General features: G+C 27.9%; 1 protein-coding gene across 1 annotated transcript in view; it reads left to right on the plus strand.

Annotated features, from left to right (window-relative positions):
* Positions 1 to 486: 486 nt before the first annotated feature.
* Tws (protein phosphatase 2 regulatory subunit tws) overlaps positions 487 to 23,756 on the plus strand; it is a 73,387-nt gene continuing 50,117 nt past the window's right edge. Inside the window, exons 1-2 of the mRNA XM_072903690.1 lie at positions 487 to 842; positions 20,980 to 21,292. Coding sequence (XP_072759791.1) covers positions 21,208 to 21,292 — 85 coding nt within the window. The 5' untranslated portion in view covers positions 487 to 842; positions 20,980 to 21,207. The remainder of the gene's footprint in view (positions 843 to 20,979; positions 21,293 to 23,756) is intronic.

Below are 23,756 nucleotides of genomic sequence, written 5' to 3' on the forward strand. Positions count from 1 at the left end.
TGTAAAGGAAACATAGTTGTATAAAAAAAAAAAAAAAAAAAAAAAATACGTAGCTACTCGTTGCAAATTCATATTTTTTCTACCTTAACTTTTTACGAAGAATATATTGTAAGGAATCGATTTATATAAAAAAATTAAAATGGTTTTATTTAAAAAATTAGTTTGATCTTTCATATGACCTTGGCACCTACACTTAAGGTCGAACAAATATCCCTACTTTTTTCCCCTTTTCGAATCAAACAACTTTAGTATAAACATTTTTTAATTTTTGATTCGACCTTATCTTGCGAAGATAAAAGGGGGATGATAGTTAAAAATGGGACACCCTGTAAATCCGCGAGGGCGACGCTACCAGACGTGACGCAACTGGGCTCGGCTCAGCTCGGCTCGTCTCGGAGTATTCGTTGAACGGCGCGAGTGCTCGTGTCAGTAAGGTGTTCGGCTTTCGGCTTCGGCTCGTGTCAGTAGTAAACACCAGTTCGCGTGAGACGAATGACCGGTGTCGCGTTGTCAGCTGTCACGTCCGCGCGTCCTACATCACCGTTGAAGAAACGCTGTCGCGCGCGTGTGCGTACGTGCGTGCGTGCGTGCGTGCGTGTGTCGCACGCATTGTTCTCTTCCGTAAAGCGCACACCTGCGATTGGCGCGAATCAGTAGTGTAGTGCGTGGCACGCACTGCGTGCGACTGAGACCGGGTTGGATCCTCGTGTTGTCTCAACACGAGGCGACCAGTTACGGTGAGTCCTCGTCGACGACGCTACGTCAAATCGTGCATCCTGAAAGAGAAGAAGGTTCATCCGTGCACGACCACGACGACGTAACTGCATTCGTGATTCTCACGAGTAAGTCATCTCTGTCTTTCCCCGATGAGTTCTCCGTTCGAAAATTGTCATCAGGTTATCGGACAACGATCCTCATCTTTCTTCCGTTTAATCCACGTTCTTTTTCTTCTTCTTCTCTTTTTCTTCTTTCTTCCTTTTTTCTTCTCTTTTCTTTTTTTCCTATGTATTTACCTATATCAGGAAGAAACGCAGTCTTTCCTGCTAATTCGTATCTATTTTGTACAAACACACAGATAATGCGCAATTATTGTGAATCTTTGACTCTTTACGAAACGTCAATATCCTGTTCCCTCTAAAGGATAAACTTGTCAAATTGAATAAATAAATGTCACGTGCTTTATGCTATTTTATGAAAGTCTCGAGAGGTATATAATCTTCATAAATATATTCTTCGAGTACTCCGAAAATATATCAAGGAAAGACGAATCATAATTATAGCGAATAACTTTGGCGCGAAAACATTCACACGGCGTCGATCTGGCTCCCTTTTGGCCCCTCCCCCTTCCCCTTCTTCCGGTATACGTATATACAGCGCGTCTTTTCCCTTGCACCTGCTGCAATTTGGATACTAACGAAAATGCGAAACGAGACAAGTATATTGTATAAGATAAGCTCATATTTCTTTTTCTGTTTTGTATAAAATTTTATGTACCCCCTTAAATTGCATTTTTTACGCTGCCTCATTTATATTATGATTATTACAGTTCATTAATGATTTTTAACCCTTCGAGAACTATTTTTTGAAACTTTCAAACTTTTATAAAATTCATAAAAAATTTTTATTTAATAAAAACAAACATAGTTTTAACTAAAAATGAATTGATATATCATATTCCCTGCAGCAATTAGTTACATAGAGCTCAACATTATACTACATATTTATACTTTGATTCTAATCTTTTTTTCTGGCTACAAATACATCTTTGTTTTTTTACTAGGATTAGATTGAATAAGAGAAGAGAAATGTCTTTCAATAAATCTCTTCAGATGTTCTTCTGTCTTTTTGTTCTTCTTTCGGTTCCAATTAATTTCACATGCTGATTGATAATATCTCTGATCAATTGAACTCTGAAGTCATCAAATTAATTCCTTTTTCAGAAGACTTAAAATTAGAAAGGAAATGAGAGAAAAGCATGGGAAAATACAATTTCTATCGTTTAGTTAAACATTTATATATATATAGATTTCTTTTCTGTCTAGAAAAATCAGAGAATTTTTATGGAATGTTATTATTTAGAACATTTTTAAAAAAATTTTCTTTGATCATTTTGCTTATATATTGTAAACTGTCGACGATCCACTAATAAGCCAAGTGAATTATGTATTTAAAATATATTATAAATATATATTTTTCTATTTATATTCAATATCTTAATAAAATATTGAAAATATATTTTTTATTGTAGTTTTTAGTAACAAAAAAATAGAAATTTTATGCAAGTGCAAAAAGTTTACCTTGTGGAAGGTTTTCTTTTCAGTACTTGTAAATTTAATCTTTCAAACTCAAGATTTTGTTTTTTTCCTTCGTATAAGTGAAAAACATTTAAAAAATGCATATAATAAGAAAAACTTATTTTACAAAGTTACATAAAAGAATCTTTAAAATATTTTCTTTACTTGAAATTTTAATTTAAAATATCTGGAAGTTTAGAGAATTTTTTTAAAAGATTTGAGTGGATATCCTAAAAATTACGCGTATACCATCAGTGATTTGAAGTCTGAATAACTGATAAATTAAATGTTCTAAGAGGCTGAAAAAAAAGAAAAGAGATGTTTGGAGATATAAAAGAAAGTAAAAAAACAATTTTATGAAGTATTTATTAATTTGCATATATGATAAAGTAAATTGAATGCATTTATCTCCGCATTTATATTGTGCAATACAAATTGTAATCGAATGGGTTGAATGATTTGGAATTATATACTAAAAAGTATGCATTTGAAAAGTATATTGCATCAAGTATGATGAATCCAATTGTCGAAACGATAGTTAATTACTGAGGGTCAGTATGACGCAAGCACCTATTGCTTCGTAAATAATCCCTTCCGGTTACGTCTTCATCATTTATTTGTCGAAGACATCCTCGTGCAGATAGAAACGGTATCGCTTTGAATACGCGTACTTGATGCTTGTAACACGAGCTATAGGCAGACGAAAAAATTGCGTATATTTGATATTTGATTGTTATCATTAATTAATAAGCGAAAGTTGTTTACTATAGGTAGGGTTCATTGATTTGGGCAAAAATAGCCCTCTCTTTCTTTCTCTTTCTTTTGTATAGATTATGATATCGCTTGACCTGGTCTTTTCAAGAGCCATCCACTTAAGCCTTTGGATAGAAAATATTACAGTTTTTAAGTCAACTTTGACGCTAAACTGGAAGGATGAAATTTATACGATAATTAAAGTAGTTATTTATGTCAAAGAACACAAATTTTTTTTTCATTATAATATACTCATAGTCTGAAAGTATGCATTCTTTTCTGCTTTATAATGTTTAATACAAAGGCAAGTTACATTTCATTAACTTTATCGATATTCAATCAAAATGAATCGAAAGACAAAGTGCCTCGTAATCATATCAATGCCTAATTAATTAATTTTAATTTAAAAAGTCGATTCTGCAAATCATGCCATATATATTGCTGAATTTCAAATTGTCACATGAAAATGTAATGGTAAATCATTATTGTCTAGAAGATTTTTTAATATATGTATATTTTATATGTCCAAAAAATTATTGTAAGAAAAGTCTCGATTTAATATTTGTTTTATTACTCAAAATTTTTTTATAAGAATAATGATATAAAAAAAAATGCATCAATCGGAAACAAACATTACGCATACTCTATGAAATTTAATTTTTTTTAATCATATTTTATGTAAAATTGTTTTATATCCAATAAAATGTAACAATAAGTATCTTACAGTAGGTACTTAAATTTTTGTGCGTTAGCCTCTGGTTTTTCGACATGGTATCAAGAAATTTAGTACGCTATTTTAAAAGCTTTTATTTAACATGAAAATATTTATTACAAATTATTAAAATCTACGGAGATGTAAAAATTATTTAAGAAAAATGCTTCTCAAATTTTAACTTTAAAGTGAAATATATCAGTAGAGATTTTTTGTAGAATAAAATTTTATAAGAACTCATGGAGTTATTTTTATCTACTCAACATGTCTTCAGTAAAGATATACTGAAACACCATATATATGTATATATCCAATTTTAATTCCTCCAGTGAAATATCTCGAAAATTATGGAAAATTCGAAAAAATGTTGCAGACAAAAGTTGTATGGTTTCTAGGGGGACATAAGATGGTGCCATCAGTTTGACTTTGAAGAGTCACATGAAGGTCACGTGAAGGTAATTTTGAATTTCTTAAATGGAACACCCTATATATTTTTGCATATTCTTGTAGCTCGAGGGGCTGGTCACTGAGGTAATTTTTGTACAAGGGCTAGGTAATTCAGCGGCAATCCCAGCAAAATTTTGGCTAATCCAAGGTTATTTTTGGTAAATCTAAATAATCTTTAGCGTTAAAATAATTTAAAGTAAAATTTCTTTTTCAAAATTTATTTTTAATTTAAGATACTATTAGGTAATCTTAAATAATCCGAGGTATAATTTAAGAGTAATCCGTATCAAAGGGTAATTTTTGGACATTATAACTGTTAGTGACCAATCCCTCGTTGGGATTAAACACTTTTCGAATTATGTTAAAGTAAAAATGTGTAACTGCTAGTTGCAAATTCAGATTTTTTCTTAAATATAACTATGTGTTTTTTTTACACCAATTGATTCGTCTCATTAGTCTGTGCATAAAAGTATTAGGGTAAGATAATCGAGAAATGAATATTTTACGAGATATCTTGTATTTTATGTCAAAATATTGCAACTTTGAAGCCTTATAACTCGAAAAGTGTTTAATGAAAAAACATTTTATCATAGTGTTTTAGAAAGCTCTCGAAGTCAGCTACAAGAATATGTAACAAAAAATGCCATTTAAAAAAATTGAGGTGACTTTTACGTGACCTTTAAATGACTCTTCAAGGTCAGATCAAATGGTATCTATCTTATGGCCCCCTCGAAACTATACAACTTTTGCCTGAAACATTTTTCTCTCCCAGGCTTGGTTTTCGAGATATTCGACTGGAGGAATTAAAATGGGACACCCTGTATATATATATCACAAAGAATGAAATTTAAAAATAATGCACATCTCAATAATCTTAAACTCAACTTCTTGCGAATGTGATTAAAAACTTTTAAAATAAAAAATAGATAATATTATATATGCGCAAAAATCAATTATGAGAAGATTGTAAGTTCATGCCATTTGCCGCTACAAAAGTTTCGAATTGATTGACTAATTAGATTGATGAAAGAGGCAAAGATTTCCTTGTTCTGATCTAATGGTCAATTAAATGTTTCGTTATTTCTGTAGCATCCAATGGAAGGCACTTTTTTATGTATAATATAAACTAAAAAGAGTAATATTTTTATATATCCTAATGTACCTTTTTTTTCTTTTCTTTTTTTCTCACTTCTTCTCTAATTGCATTAATGAGAACAAATGTTGACAATTAACTTAACACTTAATTTATATATGTATATATCTAAATCATAAGTCTCCTAAAATGTATGAATCCGCTTCTTGTGTTAACTATTTAATTTTACAGAAGCTAATGGTGACTTTATTGACTGTATGATATTCCAGTACCATCCTGTAACTAGGGCAGGATACTAGAAAATTGATTTGGGATTAATTTTAAACTCTCGCGAGTCCGAATCCCCAGCGTCAGTTACATAAAAATAGGTACTCAAATTTTCTTTTAAAAGTGTCGAATTAAATAAGATGTGATTATTTTCACACAACGTGAAATAATGGAGAAAAAATGTCAATATTGTGAAAATGGATACTAATACATATGAAAAAAGGATCTAAAATATCTAAATAAATATAAATATTTTAACAATTAAGCGTCATAATGACGGTTTTGTATTCTTATACTATATAAATAGAAAAATTCTAAAGATTTATACTCCACTTAAAGAAATTTAGTAGTTTTTTCTTCATCTGTTTATGCTACCGGTTCTCATTGAATATTTATTATTTTACATCACTTTAGGAAACAACGGTAAACATCCGCTCACAATTTATCGTATTTTAAGGCTTCTGAATTCTTTACTAAAATCATATCACTTGTCAGAAGCAAAAAATTATATGAATTTTTTTCTTGCGAAATATATTAGTTTCTGTTTCATACCTCCATTCGCGCGTTTGATATAAATTGATAAAATATACTAAAGATATTCATTTCAATATTTGTGGATTATTGATAATAAATAATTGTATCATAAGGCTCAAGATTAGCAAAATTTTATATATTTTTTTAAAAATAAAATCCATATCATTGATAAAAATCAGTATCTTTTGAAAAAAAAAGAAAACAGCAAAAACTGTTCTTTTTTATTAAAAATGTTAAAAATAAATCTTTCTATCAATCTGTCAATTGTTTTCCTAAGGTAAGCTCAAGGGTAAGCTTCATTCAAAATAAAATTCACAACAGATTAGGAATCAACATAACAAAGGAACTAGTTTTTGTTATATGTTGGAAGATAAATATGAACCAAATCTATATTGGTAAATATTTTTAATTTTATTATTATTACATTTTTCTTACTAAAAATTAATATAAAATTTAATAACATTTATATTTCTAAAATTTTTTTTAATTTTACATATTAATTTATATTAAACAAGACTTTTTTTATTATTAGATTAATTTCATTTTTTTAAACTACAGTAGATTAATATAATTTATTAAAGCAAAAATATCCTTTTGCGCTTAAAGTTATGTAAATATATTTTAGCGTTACATTTACAATTAAATATTTTTATAATTTTGTCAAATTATTTTATTGGATAAAATGTGAGGCAGGAAAAACTGAAATTTACCATGAATTTTTCCACACACTGAACTTTTCCGGCCAACTTTGATATGAATCTGATTTTACTAGCAATGTAAAAACATATTATAAAAAAAGGGTGACCATTTAAATTAATGTGTTGAAACGGTACTATTTTCTTTCCTCAATTTCGGCACTTATTTAATTGACTAGAGTCCGATATCTGAGATCTGTCACTTTCATTTATTTAAGTCTACAAATCAGTTTACAAATATCAGGATGAACGCATTAAGCATCGAAGAAAAAAGTGTTTCTTATCGAGTGCTTCTATAATAAAGACAAAAACTATACTGAAGCATATCGTGGATTCCGCAGTAAATATTAATCTAAAAAAGATTCAAACAAAACTATACACTCATTGTCAGAAGTATGTTTTTGATATTTTTTTACCCTACGCTTTCTTGAAATCACACCATAATCTCTATATATTATGCTAGATATCTACGATTTTATTTATTTTTCAAATAAAAAAGTAAAATAAAGATAAAAATAAAAAATTTTTTTTCAAATAAAAATTAAAAATAAAATTTTTATTTACTTTTTTAATTAAAAAAATTTTTTTTATTTCAAAATTTTCGCAAATAGTTGCAGTTTTATATCGATTCCGATGCTGATTTCCGTAACATCTTGAAACATGTTTCAACAGAGTTCGTACACGAAAACAAATTTTTGACTCTTTTTTATAACGTGTATTTAAATTGTTATAATATATTTATATATTTTTTTTCATACTTATGACAATAAAAGGGACAAGTCACCTCTAAAAAATGAAGTTTTATTCCTTTTGTTCGGTTTACTTGTTGCGGAATAATAATCCATTTATTTTCAACACAATTCAAATGATCACCTGTTACATGGTATAAGAAAATACAAATAAATTACATCTGCATTTATTAATGCAACATTATAAAAAGAGATATATTTGTATCATTGAATGCGATTCATATGCAAAAGAATTAATTAATCTTAATGTATACTTTTTTTTTTAGAAAAAAATTTACGTGATTTCTTGCTTTTGACGTCATGGTTTAATATCGTGGAAATCTTAAGGGCATCGATCAACACTCGAACGAGTTTTCGCGAAAGATGCATTTTATTTACTGAAAACTGAATGTGTTACTAAATGTGTATAAATGTCATAATGAACAAATATTTAGAAGAGCTCAATTTCTCTCAAATGTATCTCCCGAAGTTTTCAAAGTATTTGTATTCCATCATTCTCATCTACAAAAAAAGTAAAATATGTATGTCAAACGCACATCTCTCAGGCTTTTTGCTTCGAAACAACACCGACCGAAATAAATCTGCTATTTCGGTACAAGTCTCTGTTAGCATCACTCTTTGTTTAAATAAAAAATATGACTTAATAAAAATCGATAAAAAATAAAAATATGAAATGAATAAAAATCAATAAAAAAATCAAAATTAAATAACTCAAATAAATAAATAGAAATAATTGAGTCTATAAGTCTTAAATAAATAATTTACTTGATGATTGTACAAATTCACAGCAAACCTATGATCGTGTAAAATTAAAATTTTGAAAATTATATCTGTTGCTTTTTCTTTCCGTATAAATCAGATTTGCAGGTATGCGTGGAGAAACAATAATCGCAGAGATTATCGCTTTCATATATAGTCTAGTAGATAAATCGATACTCTCGTAAATTGTTTACGGTATCGTGTTTTCCAGCTGTGAAAGCTTGCGATTCCGTTTCTCACGAATCTTAAATTGCTTAAGTAAATGTTTTTTTTTTTTTATATTTTTTATATATGTAAACATTTTAAAATGAAAGAGACAAACAGACAAAACGTAATGAATTAAATTGCAATGATTAAAAAAAAAACTAAAAGTTTAAAATTGCTTAAAACGTTTATCTCTCTACTTAATATAATATTTGTTAAATTTGTTAGTTATCCTTGAGCTGTATCAGTTGAGATTTCGTGCAAATATTATGCCGAGTCTACGGCATAGATTAATTGCATCACGTAATAATGACACTGTCAACGTAATCATACATACATCGACAACTTCTAACCCCTCTGCTGCATTATATTTTCCGGCATGTATGTATTACGCGCTTACTTTACATTAAAGGCCACACCTGTTTTCGATTCCGAGCTTTAATAATCTAAACACGATACATCCTTCTTGTTTGCATTACGCACATGTTCGATGATTGCGCAATGAGGGTGTAAACGATTGTCGTTCTATCAGCAGCCTGTGTCATGAACGCCTTGATGGGTTAACGATCGTGTGAACATATATCGTTGTATGTTGAAAAAAAATTGTCAAAACATTTCTGCATCGATCTACATCGTAGATGAATTTTTCAATAGAGAAGCACATTTATATCGTTTTATTTTTCCTTATTTCCTACATATATGTATGTCCATTTTTATTCTCCACTGCTGTCAACCGCAGATTAGCAAGAAATTAGAAACAATATGCGTTTCACCAAGCTGGTTGTTACTTTAATTCTCGATAATTGCAGTTTGATATCAGCTTTTGCTCATAAATTTCTTATTAACCGAAGAAAGTTTATAATTATCATTATTTATTCTATTATATCGATCGCTTTTGAATTAACGAGGTTAACGCGCAATTATTAATTACATCTCAAGGTCGATCGGTATAGTTGTTATTGCTTCGAATTTCGTACATGGCATGATGTTTGAGCAAAGATAAAAGCGAAAGTGCCAACGCAATATGTGTATGTACATACCTGACGTCGAAATACCCGCTGACATTCTTGCATAACAACCGAATGCATATCTGCGTGTTCTTGGGATTTAAAATATTATTGCGGACGCGCCCTTTTTTTCATGATTAATCGTTATTTGCTTATATTAATCACAAGCGAGCTGTAAGCCCTAGGTACCTATATGTCGTGACAAGATAGCATTCGTGAATTGAATTCTGAATGTAACCGGTATAATTTACCTTGACCCACTTTTCCATGTTTTTGACCGATAAATATGAGTATATAAAAGGATTTTGTCAGATTTTTAATATGATTTTACAACTATAACTGCATCATTGAAGGTTTATCTCGCTGAATATTCTGAAAATGTTTAATATCAAAATTGATAAATTTTAAATATATGTATATTTTGTGTATTTTTATTGTATATACGATTTTTTATAAAAATCTAAACATTTTGACATTTATATTTCGCTATTTTGAATTTATCAATTTTTTAATATTAGATTCGTATTTAGGAATTTAAGAGGATACCGAAGTACCGACCGAGTTCTAACCTAACAAAACAATATATTTACTTAATATAAAAGTTGCAATTTATATACATAAAATAAAATAGGTTTTCCCCTTTCAGAATTGCATGAAAGAATATTTGTGAACTTTTAGAAATGAGCTTAGAAGCCTAGAAAAAAATATTTCTTTGAAAACAAACGTTATGTAGCACAACATTTGTTTTTAAAGGAATACTTTTTTTTCTAGGCTTCTAAGCTCATTTCTAAAAGTTCACAAATATTCTTTCATGCAATTCTGAGAGGGGAAAACCTATTTTATTTTTATTTGTATATAAATTGCAACTTTTATATTAAGTAAATATATTGTTTTGTTAGGTTAGGTTAGAACTTGGTCGGTATTTCGGTATCCCCTTAAGAAATATTTAAGTTTGAATAAACATAATTAAAAACTATTTGGTAGATTTTCAGTGCTTCAATTTGCAATTTTTTCGCAATAAATTCCATATTTAATAATGAATAATTATAATCGATTTCATCACCAAATTTCTTTTAAGGACTGAAAATTCGAACAAGATGCTTAATTTTGATTGCAATAAAACTTCTCCGACGCATAATATATCGTAGCTGTATATTATGACAAAGTATGTTAAAATAGCCTTGTCTTACAATTTTAACTTTTTCAAAATTGTGACGGAGCAAAATTTGAAAACGTATTTACTATGGGAAATAGTTTTTTAAATAAATTAGTCTTGTTTTTTGTATTTTTTTTTTTTTTTTTTTTTTTTGTTAAATTGTGTAGTCGATAACGAAAGATGGTAATATACAGGGTATGGAAAAAGTTTGGAAACCCTGAAAATCTTGAAAAATATAAGTTTTACAGAAAAATGTTTCAGACAAAAAGTTGTATTTTGAGAGACATAAGATAGTATCTATTAATTGACCTTGAAAAGTCGCTTAAAGGTCGTGAAGGTCATCTTCGATTTCTTAAATGGAACATCCTATTTTTAATTACATATTCTATAAGAATATACCTCGCTATAAGCTTATACCTCGACAGCTTTTCAAAACACTATAATAAAACTTCTTTTGGTTAGAATTTCCTGAGATATTTTAAAGTTTGTCATTTTAAAGTTTGATACTTTTTCATATAACATATGAAAATATGAAATAAATGAAAAAAAATTAATAAATCTTGCCTTAGATGGCCGGATCCTTCCTCGATCTTGCTTTAGATTCTTTTTCTGTAAAACTTATATTTTTCGAGATTTTTTAGGGTTTCCATTTTCCATACTCTTCTTCATTCTACATATATTATACACCACGCAAAAAAGTTAAAGGGTCACTTTCCTTCATATAAAAAAAGGCCAATTTTCAAGTAGTTGTAACTTAAAAATGGTTTTTAATTCGGTATTCTTGGACAAACTTTTGAAAAATTTGTTTAATTGACGGTCGTCACTTTCTTACAATGTAATTTTGTAACTAATGGAAAGAATTGAAATTTATTTAAAGATTCTAAAACTAGAAACTTGAAACGCTTTTTTATTGATCTTATTCCGATTATTTTTAAGGAAGTTACGACTACATGAAAATTAACCTTTTTTATATGGAAAAAAGTGGCTCTTTAATTTTTTTGCGTAGTGTACGAAGAAAATAATTTTGTATATTATTGTAAAAAAAAAATCTGCTTGGTATGCGTTTTGGAACCACTTTATTTGCGTGCTGTAATATATTAGTATTCTTCTCTAGTAAACTTATCGTTAGTCTGTGGTTTCCTTTCACTAGTTGCGGTATCCAAATACTCGCCTGGAATATATGTTGACAATTTTTCTAGTGAAACTTGACTTTGTCGCGAATATTTCTACAAAACTAAACAGATTTAATATAGTATATTTGTATTGCTACAGAGAATAATTCACGTAAAATTTCGATGTCTTAAACTCATTGTTTCGCGCAATCAAATAGATATTTTTAATTAAACGCGTAGGCGACCTTCAGCATTATTATTGGAATTGTTTTGCATATTTAAGCACTCGCGGTTGAATCTCTTATCAGGCCATAAAATCTCATGTATTTCAAACATTTGCAGATTTCGTAAATATGTAATATCTCACTACTTGCTGCGGAAGTAGAAGCACATTTCGACAGTACGAGTATGTAATGGAATTGTTAATTATTTAATCGAAAAAGATCTATTTTTTGTGACTGCTATTTCTATACTCTTTTCTTCTGATGATAAATTACTTAATGAAAGTCAATACACATACATATATATAAAAACACATCTTGCCTAGAGTTTGCATTCGGTTAACGTGCAACTGCGGGGAATAATTTTTCCAGCCATCAATTCGTCATTAATCATTCGCTCTACGTACCTATCTTAGAAGAAAACCTTGCTAATCTGCCAATTCTGATTTTAATGAATTTGCACACATATAGGACCAGTGCCGTAACTAGGGCAGTGCCGTCGGTGCCCCCGCACGGGGCACAAAACTTTAGGTGGGCGCAGTCAAGATAATGAAATAAAAAAAAAATTTTAATTAAAAAAAATTTTCGAAAAAAGGTTTAAAAGTTTCAGTTTTTTATTATTTAGCAAGAGGGATGTAAAGTGTTAAACTCGCACCAGGTGCAATGCAGGCTAGTTACGGCACTGTATAGGACAAATAAAGTTTAATTCAAAAATTTTCAATTAATGTCAAAAATCAATTTTACAAGATGAAATAATCTCTCATTCGTAGAATAGCTTTGGATTTTTTTTGATATATCTAAAACTATTTAAGATATCAAAAAATGTCTTATACAAAATTTATTATTTTTTTTATGCGATAAAAAAATATCCCTATTTAATCATGTCAACAAGATAAAAAAAAGGAATTACTTTTAAAAATTCCCTCTTTGTATTTTTGGCCTTCATATTAAAAAATATTTATTGCATGAAATAAAGACAATTTTATTCTGAATATACTTATAATGTTTGATATGAAATTGTAATAACTTTTAGGGATAAAAAAATTATTATATGTAACTGATAAGATATGCATCAATGTATATGGTTGACATTTTCATAATATTAATACAAACTAACATATCGTGTATTTTGCATTTACTGTATGTATATCTTCATTACACAAACATTAATGATAAATATGTTTATTACAATTATCTAAACTAAAATCTGATTTAATTTTTAATCTCATATAGTCATAATATGTATTCTCAAAACAATAGGGTGCATATAAAAATATTTTTCATACCCGAAATAAATGTATACAGTTACATCACATATAGAATACCGTAGTATTTCTTATCCAGAAAAACAAAAATTGATATTTTATATTTCTTTTCATTTTCCAACTATATCATACTTTAATATATTGATTTTTGATACATATTTAAAACATATTTATAAAGATTGAAAAATCACAGAAAAAATAGCTGTATATGTTAATAAATAACTGTAAATTGATGCTGTTATTATTCAAATATAAATTGATATTATAATTTAATAATATAACACTATCACTGAATTTTTTCACAAAGTTTTTGCATATTTTAAACTGAATAAAAATATATATTTATAAATCAAGATTGAAAGTAGTTAATTTAATTTTTAATGTGTTAATCTCTGATTTTGATAAAAATGTTTGTAAGTCTAAACAAACTATTTTTTACACATCGTCCAAAAATCCCAACTTTACATTAAAGTGATTGTAATAGTTGCTTGTAAAAATTAGGCCGATATAATTATGTTTAATTGAAAAAAGCTCGATTGTTTTAACTTTTTCAGTATATTCTATTTAAATATCTACATATATATTTCAAGATGGAATTCATTTTCGCGTTTATATATAATATTTAAAAAAAATTACGAAGTTTATGAATTCATGACATGCAATTTGGTTTTATGTTTGTTTTTATATTGAACGGTTTATAAATTTTGTTAGTTTTCTTGTCGCAATTTCACATATTTTTTTATAATTTCTCATATATATATATATATTTTTTTTTTTTCAATATCTACATTTTTTTAAATGAAGGAAAATAAATGCAAATTTTGTTTCTTTATTATTTTTTAATTCTTCTTTGTCTTAAAAACTTTTGTATAAAATATTTTTTAATATGAGTTTGTCGAGCTTATCGATTGTAAAAAATGAAATATATATAAAATATATGGCCTGCAGTTATCATGTGATTTTTTTAATTCTTTTATACCGCTTTTATACCATTTGCTTTTTATATAGAAAGCTAATCACGATATGGGGCTAATAACGATGGCGCAAAAATTCACGCAATTTCTCATTATCAGAAGTCTTTGCTACAATTTCCATAATGAATCAGCGAGCTTGAAGACCTCGGTCGGTTACTCCTCTCTTTAATAAAATGACATACGGATTCGGAATGCAATTGACGTATAAGATTCCGGATCTCCAACACCACTATGTTTCTTTAGTGGTTTTCCAAGTCAATAAAGCCACGACCTATTGATCCAAAGGTCCTCTCTGTTTCTTTTTCTTTCACTTTTTCTTTCTCCATCCCTTTCTTTCTCTCGAAGTGTCTTATCGCTTTCCGTCGAAGGCGTACTAGCGTATGCTACAAAAGATAGATGGATAGATAAAAAATTGACAGATACACCTTTCAAAAAATGACGCTGATGTTCAAACGCGGATTATATAGCTCTTATCAAACTCTGATCGCACATATTCTTCACCTGTAACAATGCAATCTATATCACTCCACTGACAAATTGACAATGAAGGATTAATTGGTGACGATATGGTAGATGTGAATTTTTCTTCTCTGTCTAGTATGCAATAAAACATAGGATATAATTGCGATGCTATGAAACTTTTTTGAATTCTCCAAAAAAAAGAACCCGAACCTTCAATCAGACTTATTGAATTTTGAAATTATCATTTTACGAAAATTACGGAATAAACAAAAATATGCAACAGCAGATAATTTAATGTAAAAATTAGTTTCCAATTTAAAATTTAAATGTGTAACAAGAATATGTACTGAATAATACACACAGGCGAAGAGAAAAAAAGAGTCAAGTCGGTATATAAATAATAATTTGAAAAATCTCTTTTTTCTTGTGATATAAAATGAAAGCGTTATTTTTCGCTAAAAAAGTTAGTGAATCCGAAATACTGTCAATCTAGTAACGTACAGATAGTTGCATATGTAATCTAAAATTTTTGTACAATTTTGTAGCGTGCGATTTCGTGACATTTTGCAATTCAGTTATTATACTTGCACGCGTCCATTGTATTATCTAGGCCAGCCGCAAAGTAATTGCCAGGCGACATAATACTGTTACAATTAGCTAGTTGAAACGCATCTTCTCTATGAAATTTTACGCAACGATTTGCCTTATTTTTTATGCGCGTGCTTTGTTTTTTTTTTTTTTTTTTTTTTTATAAATTGTTGACACACACAACTACGTCTCTAGAGAAAGTGCAAACTTTAAGTAAGCAATTCGGCGTGACAGGGTCAACCAAACAGGACAGTGCCAACCTAAGTACCTATCATCTCAACTATCTAGGTCAGCGATATTGCGCAAGGCGATTGTATTAGTTTGCTGACAGCGTTGATGCGCGTGTCTATGTATACTAGATTGCGAGCAACGTAACATCAGCAACGAAAAATAAAGAAACACTTGCGAGAAGGAGAACACAGGTGTTTATGGAGGTAATCGCCTCGTGGTAGCCCGGAAAAGTCCAGTGAGTGGAAAAAACCATCGTAAATTCTCATTTTTGTTTCGAACTTTAGCTAATGAAATAAACTATAAATAATAACCAATATTTAACATTAAAATATATTTAATATAACTTTATGCAAAAATATATTTTTGTTTTAATTAATAAATTATTATAATTTAAAATAATTAATAATTACTTAGTAACAATTAATTAATTTGTGATTACTATAATTTAAGAAAGAATGAAATCTGTGTGTATATTAATAAAGTCTATTTTAATTTAAATTAATATATATAATTTTTTAAATGAAAACTTTAGAGATATAAATATTACTAAATTTTATATTAATTTTTAATTTAATAAGAAAAATGTAATAATAATAGAATTAAATATTTTTATCAATGATTGGCACTTATCTTTCAATATCTTCTAACAAAAACTAATTTACCTGTTATCGATCTTTAATCTATTATGGACTTTATTTTAGATAAAAATTTTTTTCTTAAATTAGAAAACACCCTTCAATTGACAAATATTAATATAAAAAGACTTTTTATTTATTTTAACATTTTTTTAAATAGAAAAGACTTTTTGGGGGAAATATATAGGTTTTTACTATTAGCATGAATTTTATTGGAAAAAATGTAGAATTTTGTTAAGCTTGCATTTGCAATTTACATTCATATTCTTTTCCTGAAGAAAGTGGCAAATTTATGTGCAAAAAACTTAAGCTCGTTGGCAGAACTGGTTTCATATAACCGGAATGAACTATTTATATTGTCACGTTATACTTTCTAATGAGCATCGCCTATTAATGACAGCATGATATACATTTTTAATAGGCTATTAATGTTAGCGTGAGATATTGTTTAACGATACTTCGATAGGGCTTTGCTCAACGACACGTGTAAGGAGTTCGGTCATACTTTTAAGACGAAGTGACTTTCTATTTGTGATAATAGATTGTATTGGCGTCTTTTAATTTTTGACTATTCTTTAATTTTTATTCATTTTTGTGATCTGCAGAAAAATTTCTATTTCAATTTTATTTGATTTTACTTAAATTATGGCTACAAAAAGACGATCTTGTCATCGGAAAATGATATTTGTATTATACTGTCAGTAAATCATTCTTTTTTTGCATTTCTGACGAAGTAGCAAATCATGCAATAACAATAATCTGAATGAATAACTATCGATAAATAATGATAATAAAATATGGAATCTTTGAGATTAAAAAAAAAAAATTGAATGTGTCCTTTCTTTGAAAGATTATAAAAAAGTTCGAAGTCTTACAAAAGCATAGGCAACTACATATATAGGGATTCATCAGGATAATCTAATACTTCCCTCTTCTAATCTCTTTGACTTACTATTACGTGCATTCAGTTTTACAGGAGTTGAACTGCCGCTTTTATCACTTGCTGTTTAATCTTATATCGTTCAAAAACTTATGATTAATCGTTGCCACGATACTTTATATATATATTACATTACTTTTTAGAGTTGAGAACTTTATTAATTTTTATTATTTAATTTTTTTGTATTAATTAAAGAAATTAATTGCTACGTCAATATTAATTATAATATTTTTGGTTAATGAAAAATAATTCCACTTTATAATAGGCTTCCATAAGATTAATAATAGTACAAGGATAACTTAATGTTGACGACGAGCACGGAGATGAACATTAAGAATGTGATGCGGAAAGTGTGGCTTCAGTTTAATAAATGAAAATTGCTGGCAAGTCGTGAGTACAAACTGTGTGATGAGAATCTTGAAAAAAGATTACTTATAAAAATTACTTTTCTCATTCTATAAGCTGTTTTTTTTACATCAAAGTTTTTTAGCTTTTTTTTATTTTTCTTCGATAGTACGATAAAATAAATGTAATTAATATGACGTTTTTAAGATAAACAAACATTGAATTAAAAATTTAATAATTATACACTACCGCATTTAATCAAATATTTTTCTATGCTGTTTCAATAACTCTTATCAGTAACAAAAATGTCTTTGACATCTAAAATTCAGAAAAGTTGAATCGATAAAAACAACGAAAATATCCAAACCTATCAAGATCTATTGAAACATTTTGACAAAATTTTTATTGAGACTAAAGGAATTTTTTTTAAATTTTTTCTTAATCTATTTGATAATTTTACTCTCATATTGTAAAGATATATATATATATATATATATATATGTATATATATATCTTTATTTATTTATATTTTTACTTGGCGTACCGACTGAAAATATAAATAAATAAAGATATATATGTATATATATATATATATATATATATATATATCTTTATTTATTTATATTTTCAGTCGGTACGCCAAGTGAAAATATAAATAAATAAATAAAGATATATATATATATATATATATATATATATATATATATATATATATATATATGAGAGCAAAATTATCAAATAGATTAAGAAAAAATTTTTTAAAAAATTCCTTTAGTCTCAATAAAAATTTTGTCAAAATGTCTCAATAGATAATAAATAAATAAATATATATATATATCTTTATTGATTTATATTAAACATCTTAATAAAATATTAAATATTACAATGCATATTCTTTATTGTAATTTTTACTAATAAAAAAGAAAAATGTTATTCAACTGAAACATATTTATCTGACGAAAGTTATTCAGTTTTTTTTTTAGTATATTCGCATATCTAGTATCTGAAACTTAAGATGCTTTTTTCATAATAAAAAGCATAAAAAAACGCATATCATAAAAACACTTATTTTAGAAAAAGTTGCACCAAAGATCTTTAAAATATTCTCTTTATCTAGAATTTTTAACAAAAATATTTTGAAAGGAAATTTTTTTACAATATTTGAAAATGGACGCTCTGAATAAGCACTGTAATATCTACTCTTATATTTTGTTAAACTGAAGAACGACGGATGAAGCACAAGTATGATCCGTTTGCAAATTAGCTCATACAGTGACCTTGCCACTTAAACCACGAGATTCACCGGTAGCAGAGATTAGTGTTAAATATCTGGACCTATTCTCTTCTCTAGCAAATAACGTTTTACTCTTATATTAAATATAATTAAATATAAACTTTTTTTGTAAAAGATATTAAATATAAACCTTTTTTTTAAAAGACAGTATCTTCAAGTATTTTCTCCATTATTTGTACCAAACATCGTTGTACTAATTGATTAGACAATTGTTAATTATACTATTAGGACATGTTATCACCAAATGCACATTAAATGCATTGCGATAATTTTCAGTCGATTACAAATGTCGTAAATACTTATTGTTAAGGATTTAAATAGCTATGACAAACAGCCTATAACATGTGTCAGATCTTTCAATATAATCCGATATTATATGCACAATGATATCACTTATTGCCACATGCAATGACAGATTGTAGGTTTTATAACGTGTCGTTGGTCGTTGTATTAGGAATCATAACTGCAGCGCAAAATATTTCACGAAGCCGATTACGATATGTGTTCATATAATGCGATTAAAGAGTAGAAATACAGCTTCTCGATCAGCAGGAAGAAATATAGAGGATGTTTCAGACCACCCGTCCACCCCTTTTATTTTGAGAAGGAGTGATGCTAAGAAGTTGGGAAGACATATTTATCATGAAAGCTTATCTAAAATTTCTGATGGTGGTACTTGCAGTTTTGGAAACCGCTCGGTAATACCGGAAACCGGGGGGGGGGGGCAACTCAAAAATTTTAAATTGCAACATGGGGCAACATGGATATCATTGGCTAGAGTTTTTAAAAAGAAACAACTTTTGTTTGAAAAAAAATTTGATATCTTTTACTGTTACCAAGAAATGAACAAAAAACATTTGCAATTATTGTGACGCTCGGAAATGATCAAAAATTAATTACAAATGTTCAAAATGCCTGCCATCTTGATGGAGACACCTTTCTCATCCTTTCCTTCGTCTCATGCTGTCAATCGCTCTCAAGACTTCTGCAGAAGTAAAAGCTGGTTAATTGTATGCTTTGCGATTAATGAGAAATGCGCCGAGCAACCGTCTTGTTGAAACCGCATGACATCCGTGTTTATGTTTGGTCCACGATCCGTATCACGAGTTTGATCCATGTTTATATTTGGCTCGTAATCCGTACCAAAATATCGATATTTTAAGGTAATTTAGAAGTTCGAACGTTACAATTATTGCAAGCGTTTTTTAATCATTTAATCTTTCTAATGCTAAGTGATATCAAATTTTTTTTCAAACAAAAATTGTTCCTTTTTAAAAGCTCTATCCAACTATACCCATGTTGCAATTTAAAATTTTTTATTTGCCCCCCGTTTCCGGTATTTCCGGGGGGTCCCAAAACTGAGGAGAGGGAGGAGAGAGAGGAGAAAAAGAGAGAGAAAGAGAGAAAGTAAAATTAATAAAAATTTTATGAGATTAAATATTGAATCTAAAAACTAATTAATAAATTATTGAAAACTAAAGAAATTTTTTATTAATAAATATAATAAAAGGCTCTAATAAATGAAGTATTCGAGAGCTATTTATTAATTATAAATGACGGAATAAAACGGATGCGAAATTTAATAAATTAAAGTGTAATACAAATAAATTTACATACATATAAATTTACGTAAAGCACAAATTACTAACAAACGCAAAATTCTAATTTAAGTCGTGGTATAAAAATTAACAAAACGCAGATTACAAACAGTTAATAAATGAAGATACAGAGAAATTATTTGCATATTATGCACTCTGTCTTTATTTATTATCTATAATCTGTTTCCTACGTTAATTTTAATACGACTTAATTTGAATTTTGTGTCGGTTCTATTGTCTTTAAAATTCTGATATTTTTTTTATCCCAATTTAAATCTATAAGCATAGACGTATAATAAATAGACTGCGCAAGGCCTTTGTTTTCAGCTTTGAAAGATGTACAAACTTTAGAAAGAGAAAACACTGTGAGCTCCATGTTCATCCTCGTCTAACAACGCATTGATTGGTGATCATAAATCTTAAAATTTGTTATTAATAATCAACTTTATTTAATACAATATAAAATAGCTTTATTTCTGAATTAAAAATTGAAACTTATACTCGAATTAATACACATTTATAAAATGCCTCGCAATCACTGTACAACACTTTAATATTCTGAAATTAAAATAGAGTCGGAAATTTTAGTATAAAAATATATATCAAAGTCACAATAATTTTTGAAAAGAGATCTGATTTTCCAGCGACGACAAGGTGACAAAAGTGGAAGCTGAAGCGGCCACGAGGATAACAGCTGGCAGGAAGCCTAAGATTAGCGAGGTGTCACCACGCGTCACGCCGGTGTGGTGGGTCTATGGGGGGCACCGCCTCAGCGGCCCCCCGGCTCAAGTCCAAACGGCAATTGCCGGAACGGCAGTGCCATCCTGGCACGAGCCAAGACCGCCCCGATTCCGGTACCACCGTCCAAACGGATGAAGAGCCCCTCCAACATCATGAGGCAGTCCAGCCTCACGAAACTCGGTTCCATGATCAATACAGCTGTCAACAAACGTGTCGGTGAGTCTGTCACATCTTATCTCTGTCTTCAGATTTTTTCTGAAGACTCAAAACTCTAATGTTCCTGAAAATTTATTTAATATAATATAAAATAGATTGCTCCGAATTAAAAACTCGAATTAAAAACTGAAACTTATACTCGAACTAATACACATTTATAAAATGTCTCGTAATCACTGTACAGTATTTTAATATTTTAAAAATAAAATAGAGTTGGAAATTTTAATATAAAAATGTCGAAGTCACATAATAATTTTTGAATTGTAAGCGATCAAAGTTGTGGCCAATGATATCACGTAGAATTCGCGCGCTCAGGCCCGTAACTACATTTAGGTACCGATACATCATCTTTTTTATTGATTTTACAAGTCAAATGGTATTTATTTTTATTACATAGCGAATTTTAATTTATTATTTTTCTATATATGTGTGCAATGTATTGTGATTGACAAAGAAAATTGATTATTAGTAATTGATTATTAATAACAAATTTTAAGAATTAATAAAAAAATATTAATTTTAACTTATTAGATTTAATAAGCAAAATAATAATATATAATTTAACTATTTAAATTGTTATTTAAAAAATCAAATAATGTCCACTAAAAATATTTAAAAGTAGTAACATATACTTTTGGAAGAAATTTTTAGATAAAAGTTATTTATTGTTAATTTTAAAGGAATTGAAAATCTTACAATTAGGTATCGAATAATGTTGATATCGCGTAAAAGTTATTATAAATTTTTCAAACAAGAATCCTTAATTTTTTAAATTGTATATTCTTACAGCTAATATCAATATTTTCAAAACAATAATTATAAATACTTTTTTTTATTTATTTTAATATCCGTACCTCTGAAAAAAAATTCTAAAAAAAAAGATACAAGCTAATTCGAAACATTTAAAAAAGAATTATTTCTGTTTGTCAATAATACATAAAAATTGCTTACATTTATTTTTGTATATAATATTTTTGTATATAATAACTGTTAAATCAATCTTCTTAAGAATTTTAAAGGTTTTTTTCTTTTATTTTGTGAATCTACATATGAACTTTATATTTTTCATATATTTATTTATATACTTTTTATATTTGTCTTTGCTTTTTATATAATTTTAAAAGTTTAAATTAGATTTAATATGTGTTTTGTATGTGCACTACAATAAGTAATTTTTTTTACCTGAAAGTTAGAGAAGCGTTTAAATTTTTTTTTTTCAAAAATCCGAATTACTTTTAAAATATTTATTTTATTAATGAGTATTTAAAATGGAACATCTTGCATGTGTATACAGAATGTATGTACAGAAAAAAAAGATTCACTATTTTTAAGGATTTAGATAATGTTCACCACTTCAAGTAAAAAATATTTAGCGAACATAGATTGAAGAACTAATCAAGATAATTCTCTTTATTTTTATATTTGCATGTTATAAATAGAAACAAACAAATCATTTGTTTTATTTAAAAGTTTCCTCTAACTTTAACAAGAGCAATTTTTGACTCTATTTCATTAAGTATTTTACTTAATGTGAGTACTATTTATCCTATGAATTCTTCTTATTGCATAAAAAGTTAAAAAGGTATGACCAAAAAATTGAATAATTTACGAAATATTTTTTACTTTAATTTGACATACTTTTACGTACATTACGAAATATCTCGAAAAATATTTATTTTATTTTATCTTGCCTCAATATTCACCCACAGAATAAGAGGAAATCAATTAAAGCGAAGAAAACATGTAGTTGTCTTAAAAAAAAAATATGTAACTGCTAGTTGCAAATTTATATTTTTTTCTTTAAAGCAATCGTGTGTTTTCTTTACACTAATTAATTCTTCTTATTATTTTGTGTATATAATTATTGAGGCAAGATAATCGAAAAATAAATATTTTACGAGATATTTTATAGTTTATGCAAAATTATATAAAATTGAAGTATAAAATATCTCGTAAACCGTTCAATTTTCAATCATCATACTTTTATAACTTTTTACGCGGAATATTGCGAGAAATCGATTTATATAAAAAAATATTAGAGTTATTTTATTGAAAAAAATAAGGTTGATTTCCATATGAACTTGGCACGTACATCCAAGGTCAAATTAATGGCAGCCTCTTATGTCCTTCTTGAAGTCATAAAACTTTTGTACGAAACATTTTTTGATAGAGGACAATATATTCAAAGTTAGGTGAGAAATATAATTTAAAATATGATTTTTCATGCAAAATAAATATTGATCCAAAAATTATTTATTTCGGAACTAAAGTCAATAATATAAAAAATAACATAAGTTAGGAAAAATTAAAGGACTCAAAAATATTGAATCGAGCCAATTGGAGCTTGAATCACAGTAATATTGGTGCATAGTTTATTCATCCATAACATAAATTAATTTAATTCATAGCAGCTGTTTAATATATCTCCCGTTCACATATTTCGATGATATAATTCGGCACGCAT

Source organism: Anoplolepis gracilipes, chromosome 12 (assembly GCF_047496725.1).
Source record: "Anoplolepis gracilipes chromosome 12, ASM4749672v1, whole genome shotgun sequence".
Taxonomy (NCBI): Eukaryota; Metazoa; Arthropoda; class Insecta; order Hymenoptera; family Formicidae; genus Anoplolepis; species Anoplolepis gracilipes.